The 18,850-nt window shown below is 44.0% G+C and overlaps 1 protein-coding gene across 1 annotated transcript in view; it reads right to left on the bottom strand.

The window, feature by feature from the left end:
* Positions 1-887: 887 nt before the first annotated feature.
* Positions 888-18,850, bottom strand: part of MRPS6 (mitochondrial ribosomal protein S6) — a 95,910-nt gene continuing 77,947 nt past the window's right edge. The window contains exons 2-3 of the mRNA XM_086935355.1: positions 17,721-17,860; positions 888-1,230 (exon numbers count right to left, since the gene is read on the bottom strand). Of these exons, the coding sequence (XP_086791481.1) occupies positions 1,047-1,230; positions 17,721-17,860 (324 nt within the window). The 3' untranslated portion in view covers positions 888-1,046. The remainder of the gene's footprint in view (positions 1,231-17,720; positions 17,861-18,850) is intronic.

Below are 18,850 nucleotides of genomic sequence, written 5' to 3'. Positions count from 1 at the left end.
TCCTTGTCAAAGGCATTCTCATGACCACGCAGCCCTGCTGTTTTTTCAGAAACACAGAAGTAAGGCATCCTTGACACAGGATCTAGCAACACCCTGCAAACAGGATTGAAGGTACTTTTTGAGCGGACCTACCTTGGTCCCTATATCCAGCCCGCACTCCATCGCGTTGTGGCTGAACTTGTGACTTTGCCTCGTTCTGGCTTGACCAGATAACAACAGTTGAAGCTCTGCTTCCAAGCACTATTTTTATCTAAATATTTAAAATTGCATATCTCCTGTTCTACTAACTGGGTTTTTGTCGTTTTGTCGTCATTAAAATATCATCAATCTTTCTAAATTGGTGTGGGAGATTTCATTGTCTCTAAGTTAAGTCTGACTGTTTGTGCTAAACTACCAGAGGGTTAACATAGGTTAATTTGGGGTTTTCTTCTGACTTCACCCTGACAGGCTTTGCAGTTGCTGCTTGACTAGGGTTTCACTCCTCGCCACTAGTAATTCAATTTCCTACAGTATCCCTATATAGAACATAAATGGATTCCTCCAGAGACCCAATATCTCAAAACAGCAATCAAGGAAACCTACAAATACTCTAGTAGTTTTTTTCTGAACACTCTTGGAACTAACTGCAGTAGAAGATTGAAGAAGCAATACCCAAGAGGTCGCTAGGGGCCTCTTAAGTAACACCCACCTTCTCTACCCCAAAAGCAACATAATTCAACAGTAGAGTTAAATAACAGGAACAAATGATATTACATTTCCAATTGTGAAAGATAGTTTTCATCTACTCTGAAGATAGCTAGTGAAACGTTCTTTGTTGAATACTGTTCATATAATAACGTAGTCACATTAGGCATCTCACCAAACAGACATAATGACTAGCCATTAGCTAAATATTTTGTGCATATTTATTATTTAAGAGGAGTACATAGTTTGTGCATTTTTTCTATTTTGAAAACACATTTTTTAAAGTTTATTAAAAAAGCTATTACAAGAAGATAAGTCCCTAGAAAAGGTAACCCGGGAGGTGCATCAGGAAGAGCAGGCATTCATTTCTTCTTCCCGTATAACTTGGCTGCATAGTCGACAGGGACCATGCCTAAACATTCTTGTTCTGATTTTTTGGCATCCTGATTTAAGACTGTTGGCCGGATCACATCAATGTCACGTGCTAAGTGGTCCAACACACTTGGGATGATTGTAGGCGGTGCATTAAAATCCACAAGAAAATACCTGCATGGAAACAAAAAGTGTCACAAATGCTATTACTTTAAGGTAAGGTTGTTCCATGGTTCCCAGAAATACTAGTAACACTAACCTGATGCTCTACCTAAGCAGTACACAATTTTTGCTACACCTGATAACCAGTATCAAACACATAACAAACAGTCAATTCGTGTTTAAAGAAGCATATGTAGTAGCTTAAAAAAATCTTACATTTTCAGTCATGTAAAATAAGAGATGATGAGCAACGCTACTCATGTAAAAACCCATAAATTATGATCTTTTGTTTGTAAATTAGTTTCAAAAAGCTACTCTGCAATTAGAATATGAAATCACAATTATAATGCAAAAAAAGTTATGCACCATCGTTTCCAATGTCACTACCTAGAAGAAAAATACAAATATTCAAAGCATACCCTGGCATTCAGACTTTCCAACTCCCAACTCATGAAGAAAGCATGAAAAGACACTTAGGCTGTGTAGGTCACAGCCTAAGCATGCATGCATCAAACACTACCAGGTAAGACCTAACCCGGAACCCTCAAGGGAAAAGGAAAAGAGAAAGGCCAAGAAACACCTGCCGTCAAGGCTTAAGGCTGCTTACAAGGAGATGTGTTACACCTGGAGTCAGAGTGAAAGAAAAGCCCAGCACAGAGATAGCTGGAGAGTCCCGGTTGATGGCCTGCACCCCAGAAGAGGTAAATGTAAATGTAAATGTAAATGTACAGGAATTTATATAGCGCAAATCACCGAGTGGTTTCTAAGCGCTTCGTTAGGGAACCCGTCCTGGTATTACCCTGTGAGATAACCCCATCAGGGTATTCGCAAGGTGAAAGCCAGGCATCCCGCCGCGAGGGGCCGTTGTGGAGATTAAGCAAGCTATTGCCCAGAGCCGCAGAGTGTGAACCCGTGAATCGAGTAGGCACCGGAGAGAGAGAATTTTCGAGTCCATGGACATTTTTAGGACTCAAGACCCCGCCGAGCCGGGAATTGGACCCTGGTCCCGGGCTGACCTATGCTTCCAGGTCTGCCTCCTCTAACCAGTGAGCCACAGAGGTAGTAGGCATAAGTAAGTAATATCGTTTGTATGATATGGTACAGTATTGTAAGGTATGGATTGGTCAGATTTTAACATAGGAGCACTAGATCATGTTTGAGTTTGGAAAACATACGGCTAGCAACTTTCAATAAATCTCTTGACCACTATGAAATGCCTGTGATGACGTTCTATAAATATTTTGTGTTGATATTCTATAAAGTACTAGCAGTCATTAGTAAATTCAGCACATCTGCCACCAGTGCAGTTTGGCACTCACGCCCAAGGACAAAGGATGGTGAAATTCTAAGGAGGGAAAAGATCTGAACAAGACCAAACCTACTCCAGAGCCACACACATACATACAACACTTGTTCATTCTGTAGAGCCTGTAAAGACTAGCCCTAAAACAACCCTTCAAAAATCCCTGTAATCGACAAGCAAAAGAGAATCACTCTTCTAGAATTGCTGGAGGCATAGCCCAACTACAACGCATCCGGAGACGCAGCAGCCCATGCACTTAAAAAAGGAGAAAGCTATCAAAAGATTAATTCATAGGACATCCTTTAGCTGCCGGAGACCGAAACAGCCCAAAGGCAAAATAGTGAAGGAACACAGATGAGCCTATTAGGTCGGGCTGTAGAGTCCAGACCAGATTGGACAAGTTGTCTTGCCATGCCAAAACCATCAAGCACCACCTCTACAATGAGGACACTGACATGATCTGGAAGGAGAGGAACCACCGTCTTTCAAAGGGCATTTGAGTAATCCAACAACAGACAAATAGTATTGCAAGAATGTAGGGGCCCGCTCCCCTGACAAAAATGCTTTGTTCTTCAACATAGCTAAATGACACTACTCATCAGACATAGGAGAGGAGGACGAAGCAAAAGAAATATCACTGCGTCTGGGAACTGAAGAGGAAGGCCACTACAAAACATAGTAGAGGCACAGAGGACAAAAAGTCTGGTGCTTCCTTAGCTTAGCGATAACGCTTGTGATCTGAGTATGAAAATCTCTGGAAGCAAGGCACGCCTACCGAGGCGCACAACGCCCATTGGGCTCAATGGGCTTCAGCCCCCCCTCCCCCCCCCCTCTCCCACCCCCCACCCGGCATGTGTGTCAGCCCGGCTAAGACAGCTTCCCGGGCACACACACAGCCGCACCAGCGTACTTTACAGGTCTTTAAAAGACCATTTACTTGCTAACGAGACTTTGTTTTGTTTTCACCCCTTCTTAGAGCCCCTGCATCTCCACACTGCATATGACTGGAAGAATCAGCCCCCCCCCCCGTCCCCGAAATTTGTCTCTAGTTGCGCCTCTGCTTCTACCTGCCTCTCAGGGCCAAGCGGGCCGTAGCGGGCACTGGGCGTTTTCCCAGTGGGCCAGAAGGGTGGAAGCCATTTTGGACATGTGGGGGCTGGTTTTGTTACTGGGGGCAGGTTTTGCAGCATTGGTGCAGCAGTAGCAGTCCTTCTCTCTAGCACTCCTCTCTCCCTCCTCCCAGGGCTGGTCGAGCAGATTGCCAGGACTGGTTGCTGTTCCCAGTCCAGCCGTGCTGCCTCCTACAGCCCAAACAGGGACCTTCATGCCCTAAGGATGGACAACAATAGTCCTCATAAGGAGGAGCAAGGCTGTAGAATATCAGTCAACGAGTTAGTCTTTATCTCCACCATAGGTAGAGGCAATTTCAAGAATAAGCAGCGTCCCACAAACTAAAATGGAAAGAGTCCCCCAAAGGGCGGTTCAAATACCAACCATGCACAAAACCAGAATCTGGAATCAAACCACTACGGATGAAAATGCAAATAGATCCCCATCAAAGAGTAAGAAAGAGTAAGAGGACAAGCGAAAACAGCCTCTCAGAATCCAATAGCAGCATCAGAATGCAACCTCATGGTGGGCAACGCATTAAAGCTGGAACTAGAGGCAAAGGAACACTCAGAGTCCAGGAACCCAGGCAATGCCATTCCTGATGTCCATTCCAGTATATCAGACGAACAACTCAAAAAGGCCTCCAGAAGAAGAACTGCAGCCAGTGAGGTAAAACATTTGTTGAAAAGACCAGCCAAGTCGACTGACACTGAGACAAGACCGCCAAAGAACCAAAGGCATCTTGTAAATTGATACTTGTATAGCGCACTACTCACGCGAAGGGTCTCAAGGCGCTTGTATGAATACCGCTGTGGAACCCATCCTGGCTTTCCCTGTGAGGCGTCCACTCCTGGGCACCCCCAAGGTGGAGGCCAGGCATCCTTAGCGTTGTGGGGGCCGATGTGGAGATTAAGCAAGCTATTGCCCAAAGTTGTAGAGTGGGACTCCATGATTGGAATAGGCACCGAGGCGAGAATTATCAGGTCCGTTGAATTTTGAGCCCAAGACCTGCCGATGCGGGGAATTGAACCCTGGTCCCGGGCTAGACCTCTGCATCAGGGTCTGCCGCTCCAATGATTGAGCCACACTTCTCCACATCTTGAGGTTCGGAGGTGCACCAGAGGAGGCTGAAGGAGGACAGAGTATCACTGCTAAAGCCTGTGTGAATGTCACCACGTGAGCAGGGTGCGCACCAGGAAGGCTGGAACACAATGCGGAAGCAACAGGTCCGGCACTGGAATGTAGACGCTAGCACCGGGCCATCGCTGAACTGGGCAGGAGCCGAGTTATAGGACAACAAGGTCAACATCAGGGAATGGGTCCCACTGACAAAAAATACCTGCCCAAAAACTAAAGTGGCACTAGTTTGGGGGTGGAGGTACACCCTTCAAGCAGACACAATCACAAGAGGTAAGCCCTAACTGTGGGGCCATCTCCTTAGAATCACTCAAGCAGCCCGACCTTGGCCCAAACCTGGAGAGATGACGGCCCCCGTTTACTGCATTGACCCGCACAGACATCCAGATGCACAGTGGAGCAAGATGAGAAGAAGTCGAGCAGAAAGTGTGAAACAAGGCAAGGCGCAAATGGACACCTAAGAAATAATGACTGCCACTACAAATAGAGAAATTCAAGGACAGCACCCTAGATCCGCAAAGGGCATGGAAAAAGCACAGATGTCAGTGTCCCCAGTAGCGACGTGCACGGTTACATAACATTATGAAACTGGCGGAGCCAGAGTCGAGGCAGTGTCAAGGTCCCCCCTGCTGTCCTGGGAGAGCTGATTTGTCAAACGTTATTGTTGTTGCATCTGCAGGAGCCTTGCCAGCTCCAGCTAGAGTCAAGGAAGATGTATGAGGTGAATAATCTGCAGGTAGAAGCCCCATCAGAAAAAACATACTATTTGCTTTGAATTACTGTAACCTTAGGACAAGTAGTGTAAACATACATGAATTACTAAAAAGATTTTAAAAAGGACTAGGATTGCAAAGAAAAAATATATAAAAGAAAAGGATTGGCCAAATGCACTTCTTTTTAGACCTGTGTCCACATGTGATCAGACATGTAACTCACAAGACCCAACGCCCCTCGCTGTGGTGGGTGGAAGCAAAATCTGAATGACAGCAGAACAGACTAATGATGAAGAGGTCTGGCCCAAAGCTCCTCTAAGTATTATTTATATGCTTTCATTTGTAGGTATGAAATTGACCAAAGCCTTTTGATTTTAGGGGCTTTTAGTGATCCATGGGTCTCTTGTTGTGCTACACACAGTTTTCTTCTTTCCTCTACAGCATGGGGCATTTAGTCAACCTACTTCGGCCACTGACAAATTTCACTACGAGTGAGGACATTCTGTGTTTTCACGTAGAGCACAACCCCACACAGAAAGTTGTTCCCTTCAGTGCCAAGGGGGACAATGTTATGTTAGCTTGTTGAGACCCAACATTGATTTTTGTTTACAGGCAACGTGTTTTGTTACTTGGCAGGGTCACTACAGCTACCACAACAATAAAGATTTTACAAAAGAAAACGGTAGCATGTTTTTCAAAAAAGGATCCATTTGGTGATGGCTTTATTATACCCTGCAACCCATCAGGGAAATACATGTGCCTGTGATAAAACAGATTTACACCCATTTTGCTTGGATTCTACAAAAGAAATGACAAGACAAAACAAGCATTGGAAAGCACAAAGTTTGGCAGCCGACGGCAAACCTATTGGCTTTGTCAATGCTTGGTTTTTTTTTTTTTTTTTCTAATGTTGGCTGGAGAGACAGCTAAAGCAATATCTAAGCCAGGGCTAATAAACGCAAATGCCCTCCCACAAAACTCTTTCAGCTCTCCAGAGGTGCTACCCTTCCAGTCTGTAGGGAAAAGGGCCTGGAGAGGGAATTGGGGCAGGGCTGCTTTGCATTAGTCATCCGGCCAGCTTGTCATGGCTCCGGCCCAGTGTGCTAGCCTCTCTCTCTGGTGAATGTTAATAATTGCAAAGCGGATGACTGAAATGCTGATCATAGGAGAGCGGGGGTCATTGTTGTAATGACCTTTCAACATGTTGACCACGCCAGACATGGACATACCTGAGGGTTTACAATGTTCTGAAACCCCTTTGACAGGCCAGCTATGAGGCCTTTGTACGGAGTTGAGTTCAGACTGTTCACAATTCTTCTGCAGCGCAGTGAGGTTCTCTCAGTGGCATATAAGCACTTAATAAACATAAGCAAATGTTCTGATGTTGCTATAATGTGATTTATCTCTGTATCCCGGAAGGCGGGGGCTGGTGCAGACACTCTGACTGCGTAGAATGGTGAAATGAATTGCATGCTGTCAAGCATTAACAGGTATTAATTGCCCTTGTCCTCATTATGTACCTTTGGCTAGGGCCCATAAATGGGCCATTATCAGCCTTTATTGTTAACGCTCTCAGAAGCGGGTAATAACAGGACTACCTTATGTGGACCAAAACCTGCATTTACACCCTGTGGCAACGCGGGGTGCCCGTGGCACGCACCTAAGACCAAAACAAACAGAACATATATTTGAAAAGTGTCCTAAAAAGTAAGCGCGAGTGCGGTATTTCGTGAAATAATCATTTAACACCCTGCCATTCCAAAAAACCTCGGGTTGGGTATGTACAGACACTGTTCAGCTTCGTACCCATACCTGCCCTCCCCCACCTCCTTTTTTTGTACAAGTGAAAGTCGGTATCAGCATCCGTAGAGGGCTTTCTTTGTGTTTCTCCCCTCCCACCACCTACATTTATTTTATCATGCCAGGCTTAGCGCGAGCCTTCCCCTGGTGTCTCTTTCACAGCAGTGGAAATTTCCACAGTGCTGATAAGTGGCGGCGGCAGCGGCGGGCGGGAGGGAGGGGCGGGATGAGGAAGCGAAGATGCCACCGCATTATCTGGGCTGGTGCTTGTTCTGAAAAAGTGCGCCACCTTTTCATACCTGCAAACACACGGAACCAGCGGCAATGTGATAATCCTGCCCCCTCCCATAAAGCTTTCATATCGAGGGGAAGCAAACGACGTAGGTGCGATGCTTGGAAACAGCATTAACGGGCGGCTCGTTTTAAAGACGTTTACATTTTACAGTAAATTGGTACTTCTGTAAGAAGTGATGCATTTGCAGGGTACGGATCTCCGGGGGCGTGGGGGGTCACGGGATGCCAGCGCTGTGAGACTGCTGCAGCCAACCATGAGACGGGGTCCTATTTTAAGCCCCGTGAGGCTGAGAGCGGATTCTGCTTCAGCTCCCAGTGATGTCATGAAGCAGAGGAGGATGGCTGGTAAAATTCCACTCATTCTGTCACCAGCGAACTGAGCTGTTTTTTTCTTCAGATGCAAATAAATGTGTTGTTCAGATGCAGGGACGGGAAACCCCTTATCTAGTCATTTGATACTTTCAAGGCTGGCTGGCTGGCTGGCTTAAGGAAGGGAAAACAGAAAAACGGTAGCATGTTTTTCAAAAAGGATCCATTTGGTGATGGCTTTATTATACCCTGCAACCCATCAGGGAAATACATGTGACTGTGATAAAACATCAGATTTACACCCATTTTGCTTGGAATTCGAGGTGGGAGTAAAAGTAGGCAACTTGATTAAAATTTCCCCACCCACATACATTTCTGCTTGTAAGTGTACCCGTTTCCTATCAATTTTCTCCTATCAAGGGTCACTAACAAAGACATGCTCACAGACCTATAGCTGGTGTGAACTCCCACCCGCGGATGGGGTTATTTATGGGCATCGTCGGTCTGCAAATGCTTATCATTAATGTTGGAATAGAGACTCATTGGAAGAGCAAGCAGGGAAAGGAAAAACGGTACTAGGTAAATAGAACGGAGAAAGAAAGAATGATTATTGGAAGAAAGGGTGAAAATTAGGAAGTATGGATGAAGGAGTATGTTCAAGAATGAGTGGGTGAAAGGATGACTGAATGCTAGGTGGATGGACGAATGAAAGGATGGGTAGATGGATGAGTGAGTGAATGGATAGGTGAAAGGATGGCCACAGGGTGGATGAGAGAATGGATAGGTGGATGGACAGCCAAAAGTATTGCAGAGTAAAGGATGGATGGATAGGGGGAGGGACAGGTGAAAGGATGGCAGAGTAAAGGGATTGATGAGTGTGAAAAGATGAGTGGATGGATGGCAGGGTGGATCAATGCTAGAGTGAATGGATGGCAGTGTGGAGGAGTGGCAGAGTTGACAAATAGATGGCAGAATTGATGTATGGCACAGTGGATGGCAGAGTGAATTGATGGCTGGCAAAGTGAATGAATGGATGATTGGATAGTAGAGTGGATGGGTTGATAAATGAATGGCAGAGTGGATGGATGGTAGAGTGGACTAATGGCTGGATGGATGGCCGAGTGGATGGATGAAAGATGGGTGGATGATAGAGTGGATGGATGGATGGCAGAGTGAAGGGATGGATGGCAGAGTGAATGGATGGATGGCAGAGTGGATTGATGGATGGCTGACTGGATGAATGAACGGATGGCAGAGTTGATGGATTAATGGATGGATGGCAGTGGTTGGATGGATGCAGAGTGGATGGGTCAATGGATGGCAGAGTGGATAAATGGATGGATGGTTGAGTGGATGGAAGCGTGGCTCAATGGTTAGAGCGGCAGACCCTGATGCAGAGGTCTGGCCCGGGACCATGGTTCAATTCCCGCCTCGGCGGCTCTTGGACTCAATTTCCCCGGACCTGCTAATTCTCACCTCGGTGCCTAGTCTAATCATGGGTCCCACTCTGTGACTCTGGGCAATAGCTTGCTTAATCTCCACAACGGCCCCAGCAGCGCTGTGGATGCCTGGCTTCACCTTGGGGGTGACCAGGAGTGGACATTTCACAGGAGAGCCAGGATGGGTTCCAAAGCGGTATGAATACAGCGCTACGAGGCCTCCGGGTAGAAGTGCGCTATATAAATACTCTACATTTACATTTACATGGATGGCTGGCAGAGTGGATGAACGGGTGTCAAGATGGATGAATTGCAGCGTGGATGATGAATAGCAGAATGGATCAATGGCAAAGTGGAATGATCGATGGGTGGCAATGTGGGTAGATGGTATAGTTGATGGATGGCAGAGTGGATGGATTAACGGATGGCAAATTAGGTAGGTGGATCGATGAATGATTGAAATATTGAACAATCAATGAAAGAATGGATGATAGAATATAAAATTGAAATAGTGGACATCATTAAGTGGTTGGAAGAGTGAAAGAATGAATAGATAGGTGCATGGATGGAGGAGATAAGGAAGCTGTTCTAGGGAGGGTTCAGCTCATTTGCTCTGCTTGCTTTGAGGCATCAGCGCTTTTGTTCAAAGTGGGGGCTAATTTAATTTTCTCATACATGCCAACCCTCCCGAATCATCTGGGAGACTACCGATGTCAAGGCTAGTCTCCCGCCTCCTGATTCCTGCATGGAAAACCAGATTCCTCTGCGGGTTTCAGATGGCAGGGGCTGGTCTTGTGTGACTCAGATTATGCACTGCCTGTAACCTGCTCCTGTAAGCAAGTGCACACAAGTTTTGTTGCCCTTTCTCTGCCTGCGACAGCAATTTCTCTGTTCTCTTGACAGGTAAGGAAAAAGCCTTATATTTGAATTTTTAATATCCGATCCTGCAGCAGCACACTTGCAAGTCCCATACACGGCAATAGACCCGATGCAGGCCCCAACAGAAGTTAATGGGAGAAATACATTCTCCCGATTAGGTTTTAAAAATCTCCCTCTTTCCTCCTCCAAAATGCTGGTATGTATGTTTTCTGGCTACTCCCTCGTCACAGAATTAAGGGCCTGATGTACAAAGCCACCTGCAATTCACAAAATCGATTTGCAACCACAAAATTGCCTTTTTATGTACTAAATCCATTTAAAAAATGTCATTTGGAAGGGGGGTGTTTAGGGCATCCCTTCCAAATAGCAGTTCCTTAAGATATGTATCAATGTTTTCCGACCAAAACCTAGATGCAAAACAATGAAGTTTTGTTTACGTCTCAAAGGAGGTAGTAACCTATTTGCAGATGGGAAGGAGTCCCCTTGGTACCTCTTCCTCTTTGTGAATGTTAAAATAAAATAAAGTTTGCTGTAGAGTGGTCAATGGGACCACTATCAACTCTCATACAAACAAGAACATTTTTTGTCTAAATGCAGACCCATTTCCTTTAAGGAGAAGAGGCTGCATCTGAATTTTTTGTTTTGCTTTATTTAAAATGTGACAAAAGATACCCCTAGCAGGCCAACATTCCTGTGATGGTACCCAATCGTAATAAGTTGCAATTTGCTTTCTACCACATGAATATTAATACAGTAGGTCGGACAGCAATCTACTACAATTTGAAAATTTGGGATTAGACCTATTAGTGAATCACAAGAAGGCCACCTGGGTCTAAACAGAGAGTAGAGAAAAAGAGTTGGAGAGTGCTGGAGTATTCCTTTTATAGGACGATTCCCCTCACCCACCCATAGGTGACATGCTTTATCACAGGGAAACTCTTGACATTGTGAACCTAGTCGCAATGCGGGCTACAATTCCCTCTTTGAGAGGGAGGAGCTCAGGGATGTTTTAGTGTAGTAGAAGAGGTCTCCTAAAACCTGTGAGAAAGCAGGGTGTGTTGGAGGAAATCAAACAAGGTGATTAGTGAAAGTGGGATAAAACTAACTTTAAGGTACACCATGAAATTTTATTGGGGCATCCGTAGGTAAGACTAAAAACAAGTCCTATGAGAGGAGGGGATTCAACCTCTCGTAGAAAAGTGTTGGTCAACATGTTTCTACCTTATACCCTCAGTAGAGGTGTGGCGGCTTTCATCAGGTACCAGGAAAGAATAGTGAAAAAAATAAGAGTCAAAAGGTTGTTAAGCGTGTGTCGCAAGAGCCTAATCAACCTTGAAAACGGAATACTAAACCATTGGTTGGAGTGATTTTCACTCAGATGGATGTCCACTGGTAGAGATGTTCTACCTGTAGAGAGACAAGAAATCGGGATACATACATCACTGAAAACAAACCAGCACTCAGAAGGATGAGTAAATAAAAGAAAACAAGTGTGAATAATCAAAATGTGAATTTCCACATTTGATGAGTATCTTAGACCAACTTTTAACATTAGTCATGTCAAAACATTAATGTATTGGAAGCTTGCCCGCATTATTCAGTTAAAATTAACCAACTCTGCCTCGGCGTAAACTCGAGGGAGCATATGTGTCCTGTAGATAAGGGAAGCATATGAGCAATCAACTCAAGAGCTCAATATCGCAGTAAGCAAACATACATATAAACAAACATGGTTCAGGCCTGCTGACTGCAAACATATGAATAATTAATGACTCCAAGTTCAAGAGTAAGATTTAAGGCAAAATACTGGTAACCCTCAGGGAACATATGATCGAATGCACACAGGAATAACTGTCAGTTAAAATGATTACACATATTCTGATTGATCCTTTAGTAAACATCAGGTATACTGTCAGTTAACAGCTCTTTCCCCTACTCGGTCTGGGCGTTCTATGGCCCATACACATTATCTTTGTATGTCCTGTGAGACTGTGTGTCTCAAATTTTGTCCATGTGCTCCGGGTGTCCACTTATTAATCATTACCTTAGTCCATCACCGCACCACTCTGTGTAATGAATGATAGTTATTACTAGTCTCAGCACTTTGTGCTTTAAATACATCTATTTTGAGGCCCACCTTATTTCATAAGGTTATTACTGTGTGCATTCTATCATATGTTCCCTGAGGGTTACCAGTATTTTGCCTTAAATATTACTCTTGAACTTGGAGTTATTAATTTTTCATATGTTTGGAGTCAGCTGGCCTGCATCATGTTTGTTTATTTGTTTATCTGTATGTTTGGTACTGCGATATTAAGCTCTTGAGTTGATTGCTCATATGCTTCCCTTATCTACAGGACATATATGCTCCCTCGAGTTTACACCGAGGTAGAGTAGGTTAGTTTTAACCAGTGGCGTGGGGGCATTGCCTCACTGCTTTCTCGCAGTGCAAGAAGGCAGAAACATATATGGTAATAACTACCACCATTTATGTTTCTGCTTCTCGCACTGCGAGAAAGCAGAAGGGCCTGGTTGGGGGTGGGCGGTCCTGCTCGAGGGCAGGGGGGGCGACCATACAGTCAGTACCCACAACAGTGGGTAAACCACTCCCCCCCCCGGCCCTCAAACAGGACCACCCACTCTCCCTTTTTCTCTATGTAGGCTGCTGCATGCAGCCTACATAGAGAAAATGGCCAAGCTGGGACGCTCTCCACTGCGCCTCACCAATCACAACGCTGCCATTGCAGCATTGTGATTAGTGGAGGGGAGGGAGGGAGGCTGCCTTTCCTATGATGACGATGAGAGCTGCAGGAAATGGAATTCGAAAACGCTGGACGGCGGGAGTCGGATCCATCCAGAAGCTAAGGTGGCGCGGGACGGTAAGTTTTATTTGATTTTTTAATTAAACTCCTCCTGCTTCCCCCCCCGCGACGACCCCATTTCCAACCCCCCGTCATGCGGGCCGCGATTGTGAATTGGCATGTCTAAGTACTATTTCATAATTTAAAAATCACATTGTGAATGAAATATATCTGCAGTTTGGCCTGTGGCCAGCTACGGGCTCCACAATATTTCTATAGAAGACACAAAGGTGCATTGGGATATTTTCTAAAAGTGAACCCAAACTGACTGACTGACTGCCCCACAATACAGCATTGTGATCTCGAGCAGTAATGACTGCTCCATTTCTGCAGCAAATCAAAACCACTGTGAAATATTTTACAGCACAAACGCATTCCTGTCCTGCAACAACACTAACTTGTTATAGGCCCTGACTAAGTGACCGTGGATAGAGGACACCATAGGCCGGTGAGTCACTGCGCCACACGTAGAGGGAGCGCAACGAGCAAGACAGGCATGACCACTTTGAGCCAGAGAAAGACTTGGCGATCTGCAGATAGGCCATTTTATGTACACCGGAGACTTGTGGATTTCAAAACATCCGGGAGGGTTTGGAAGCATTGTGCGTGCAGAAACAGAGCCTGCCTCAACATCACCAGCCTGGGTGTTTCTGTACAGCCTGTTTGCTCGCCTCACCACTTTGAAATGTCACCAGCCGCCACTGTTTTTAACTGACTAAGCGGGTAAGCTTCCAAAACATCAACTTTTTCACAAGACTAATGTTAAAAGTTGGTCTAGGATACTCATGAAATGTGGAAATTCACAATTTGATTATTCGCACTTGTTTTCTTTTATTTACTTATCCTTCTGAGTGCTGGTTTGTTTGCAGTGATGTATGTATCCCGATTTCTTGTCTCTCTATGGGTACAACATCACTACCAGTGCACATCCATCTGAGTGAAAATCACTGCAACCATTGGTTTAGTATTCAGGGTTTAAGGTTGATTAGGCTACTGCAACACACGCATAACAACCTTTTGACTCACACCTCTATGGAGGCAGAAACAGGTTGATCGCCACCATTTTATGAGAGGTTGAATTCCCTCCTCTCATAGTACTTGTTGATAGTCTAACCTACGGATGCCCCAATAAAATTTCATGGCGTACCTTAGAGTTAGTTTTATTCCACTTTCCCTACTCACCTTGTTTGATTTCCCCCAACACACCCTGCTTTCTTACAGGTTTTAGGAGACTCTTCTGCTACACTAAAACATTCCTAAGCTCCTCCCTCCCAGAGAGGGGGTTGTAGCCCGCATTGCGACTAGGTTCACAACGCGAGGAGATTTCTCTATGATGAAGCATGTCACCTATGGGTGGAAGAGGGGAACCGTCCTATAAAAGGAATACTCCAGCACTCTTTCTCTATTCTCGGTTTAGACCCAGGGACCTTCTTGTGATTCATTTCTAGTTGTGGGGAGGTGGCTCATGCCGGTCTTTAAATCTCCTCTGGCTCTCTTCAATATGCTAACAGACCTATTATTACATGCGTCAGTCTGAAAAAAATCCTTTCCTTTAGGAAAAAGGTTGGTGGGCAATTTGTGAGCACGTTTTGTCAACCGATATTTCATATATTGGGCCCTTAGTGGTAGAAATACTGTTTTAGACTTTCTTATGCTACTTCTAAGGAAACTGTGTGCACCAGAGAGGGTGGTAAGATATTTTTACAGAAAATTCTGCCAAATGTCAATTTCTTTAAATATTAAGCCTAGCTTGACCTCTACCATCTTTGGAACTACTTGAGCCTAGCCTCCTCCTTTCACTACAGGCATGGTATCCTTTTGGTTTCAACTGCAGCAGGATTCTTCTGATCAGCCATGAGAGCCCGAGTCTCCATTACCATTTTAATTAAGTGCTAAGATCACTTTTGTTCATCCGTAAGATCTCCTTTTTTCAGAACTAGGGTCTCAGTATGTGCTTGAATTACCCTCACTGTCCCTCACCTATGATGTTAGAGGGTACTTTCACCCTAAAAGGCTATCCAGGTACTGGTGTGAGTGGACAGTAACGGAAAGCAATGTAATTCATCACAAACACATTTAAATCTTCCTTATCTCGTTATTTTTGTAACTTCAAAAGTGCCCAATAAAATCCTAAATCATATAGAATCATAAACACATTTGTCTTATCTAGCAACTTGTCATACTGTTCACATCAGTTCTACTCTTATTTCATGCATTTAAGTTCTATGCCAGTTTTCAAACTGTTTTGTTCCCTTCAAATTAATCTTGATATTAGTTGCCTGATTCATACAACCTGTCATATAAAATACAAAAATATACTTTCGGATCAAATACGCAGAATATTTCTAATACTGAAGAATGCGATCATTAATTTAATTATGTGAACACATATTTTGATTTGTATATAGTCAGGATATTTTCTGGGGTGACCATGCTAATTATAGAGTAGGACTAGGGTAGATAAGTGTTGTATAAATCAGGCAAATAATACCAATTTTCCTTCCTTTTGATCCACAGTCCTCTATCTTCACACATGGCAGCATCGCCTAACCCACCCCTGAAGTCTCCAGATAAAAGTCCATGACCATCAGAAACTTCCACCTGCTCCCCTTGGCAAGGAATACAATCCCTCTGCTTCCTCCAAATGTGAACTTGCACAAAGGTATGGGTGAATCCTAGAAATAACTGATGGTCAAGGTGCATTCAAAAGGTCTGGTTGCCCCGGGCTACCAGGGAAGATGGAGACATCATTATGGCGATGCTTGCCCTGCCAGTGATGACAATTTATATAACCTGCAAGACATAGTCTAAAGCCCCACAATGCAATAATATATCATATGAATATCAGGGACACAAATAAAAAAGGGTTGCATTTTTCCCTAAAATCTTTTTTTTTTTAAACTTTTTTTATCAATAGAGCTCCACTATCTGTCTGGTGGTTGTTAACCAATTTTGTTACAATTAAATTCGGAGCGGTCCAAATTGTCTTGTTTAAAACAGAAATGAAAATCAGGACAGAGAATGCGCAGGTATGCCAGAGTTGTTGTGAGAAAGCTCAAATTGTACAACAGTTAATACAGAGGGCCAGGTTCACAAACCTTTAGACTTGAAAGTTGGAAATCTACTCACACAGTCTAACATCTACACACTGAGTAGAATTTTGTTCTGAATTTCATGGAAATTACAAAGAATTTTAGGAGGACTTCCAGAAATCTGTAACTGGTGCAGATTGCTAAATTTACTCCTGTAAAATTCCATTTACGCATACTGAAAAGATCAGGCAATGTTTTGTATGTGGAAATGAAAAGCCACAGCGCATTTGTATTATGTACATTTTGTTCTTTCTTTACAGAGAATTTTTTCCCTTACACCCTTAGAAATCATGGAAGAGTTCTGTCCCCATTTCGACCATAACAATTGATGTAGTCCTACCCTTCACAGGAGTACATTTCCAAATGCTTTCAGGATGGAAAACGGTCTCTAAAAGTTTTATGAATATTCCAAATCGTACAATTCTGTGTCGTCCATAAACCTTTGCTGATGGGTCAAAATTGGGCAGCCCCTAACCCACCTTTAGAATAGATTTCCTCACATATAAACACCACCTACTAGTGGAACTTCTGTTAGGAAATTTCAATTTACAAGGCACAAATCTCCCCATTTCTTATTCTGGATTTTGCTTCTGTAAATGATGTCAGTGGCAGGTAAATTTCACAGACATTCGCATAAGTTTAGTGAATCATACCGCAAGACAGCAAGGTTTGCTTCTGAGGAATAACTGCAGACAGTTTATCAGCATATGGGGTTTTCCAAGAGGTAATTACCTTAATGTTATGTGGGGTGTTCAACTGTAATCCCAACAAAATAGGAAATCAATAAAAACTAGAGAAATAAATGTGCATGTGAGTATGCACATCTGTTTTTTAATCAACTCGCTTGCCACAGACAGGTCCTCTGGACAGTTCTTTGACTCTGCCAGCGCAGCCCCTCAGAAAGGCAAGCAGAGATCAAACCAAGCATTACATACTGTTCATGACTCAAGAATACTAAAATGGTCCTTTCCTCCCGTCCCAATGACCCATGCACAGTTGTCAGGGTCATCCTACACAAAGCTTGACACACCTCACTGGTCTCTGGTCAATAGCAGGGTATCTTGTTGACGAGTTTGCTTCAAAACATTTGCCTATGAAATTGTGTTTGGTATCAGGACTAGTCTGTACGGGTTTTTCCCCCAAGAAGAACCTCAAATCAAGCCCTCAAGAAGCAAGCAGCTAAAAACAACGTGCAAAAGACAAAATAACACCAAAAAAACACATAATGCATCAACGGAAGACGCTCTGTTGACTCAGTTAGAGACTCTTAAAATAAACATCTCCTCCACTGAAATAAAACACCTATAAGTAGTGGTATCCAAATCTTGCTCTACCAGGATTCTGAATTGAATAGATTCATGCTCACTTACCGCCTGATTTGACCTCACCCAAAAATGTCTACATTTTCTTTATTTGAATTACATGGTTTGAATCAGCATTAACGCTGGACTTATAACAAAATTCATTTCTTTCTTGGGAACTAGTAGGTAAGATGTAAGATGCCCAACCAGTCAGTTAAAGAACTAGTTAAACACATCTTCAGAAGGCTGTTTTTTAACACATACCCTCCTCTGCTGTGCCGCATGCTATGTTTGGAGATTTTATATGGAAGCGCCCTCTCGCCCAGGTTTTCCAGACTCCTTACAATTGCTCCTCGATCCATCAAAGCTTGTATGGTACGCTTCAGTGTCGCTGCTGTCTCAGGCTATTCAAGATAAATGAAAAGAGGTATAAGATTAGGCGAGATATCAAAGTATAAAATTAGTGGGGCCAAGAGAAAAAATGAAGGTAGAATTAGCATTTTCACAGAGTTAACTACAAAATAAAGCAATCTTTAAAAAAAAGAGAAAATACTGAAATGACAAAGTGCTAAAGACACGATCTATAGGAAGGTTAATTATTTTCTGACATACAATTTACCAATTCCAGTGAGCAGTGCTACGACATAATACAAAAAAGCACATGCAAGGCGGTAAGTAAAATATTTGTGTCTCCTTAGGATTATATAAAAATGCATTTTAACCCCTCCTCTGCTGGTGACGGAACCACTCCTTCATCAGCCGCGGTCGCGCTGTGCTGATGACGGAGCGGTTCTGTCACTGCCCGCTCGGAACGCCTGCGCGGCGCAGATTCCGCGCCTGCGCTGAACGATCCATTGAGCGGGCGGGCCAGTGACGGAACCGCTCCGTCATGAGCACAGCGCAACCGCGGCTGGTGACGGAGCGGTTCCGTCACCAGCATGCGCCCGCCACGCGCCTCCCCGCCCCCTTAGCACTGCGGCGGAATAGCCGCCGCAGTGAAGGGGTTAAATTGGTTATGAAAAACGAAGTATGTTTTGTATCTGTATGATAAACAAAGAAAACAATGGCACTGCACACTTCCCAAACCCAGTCCTGCAGAACCTCTCCTCTGTGTGCTATTCAACAGTCATGCCGTTTAGGATAGCTGGTACGTGTCAGGGGGAATTCTGCCAGTCTCAAGGAATCAGAAATAATGTACAGAACCTTTACAATCTAATAAATCGTGTAACCCTTTACAATTACATCACACTGGATAATGTAATAATAGATGACTTAACTATGAAGTAACCATGGGAACTATGATTCTCTCCAATATCATTCTTTGCCACAAGATGGTAAATATTTGGTGAACTGATTCTTCATGCCACGGTTCAAGTACTGAAATCTGATTTTGC

The sequence above is a fragment of the Lissotriton vulgaris genome, chromosome 8, assembly GCF_964263255.1.
Source record: "Lissotriton vulgaris chromosome 8, aLisVul1.2, whole genome shotgun sequence".
Taxonomy (NCBI): Eukaryota; Metazoa; Chordata; class Amphibia; order Caudata; family Salamandridae; genus Lissotriton; species Lissotriton vulgaris.
The sequence above is the reverse complement of the archived record's forward strand: the minus strand, read 5'-3'. Positions and strand labels throughout refer to the sequence as shown.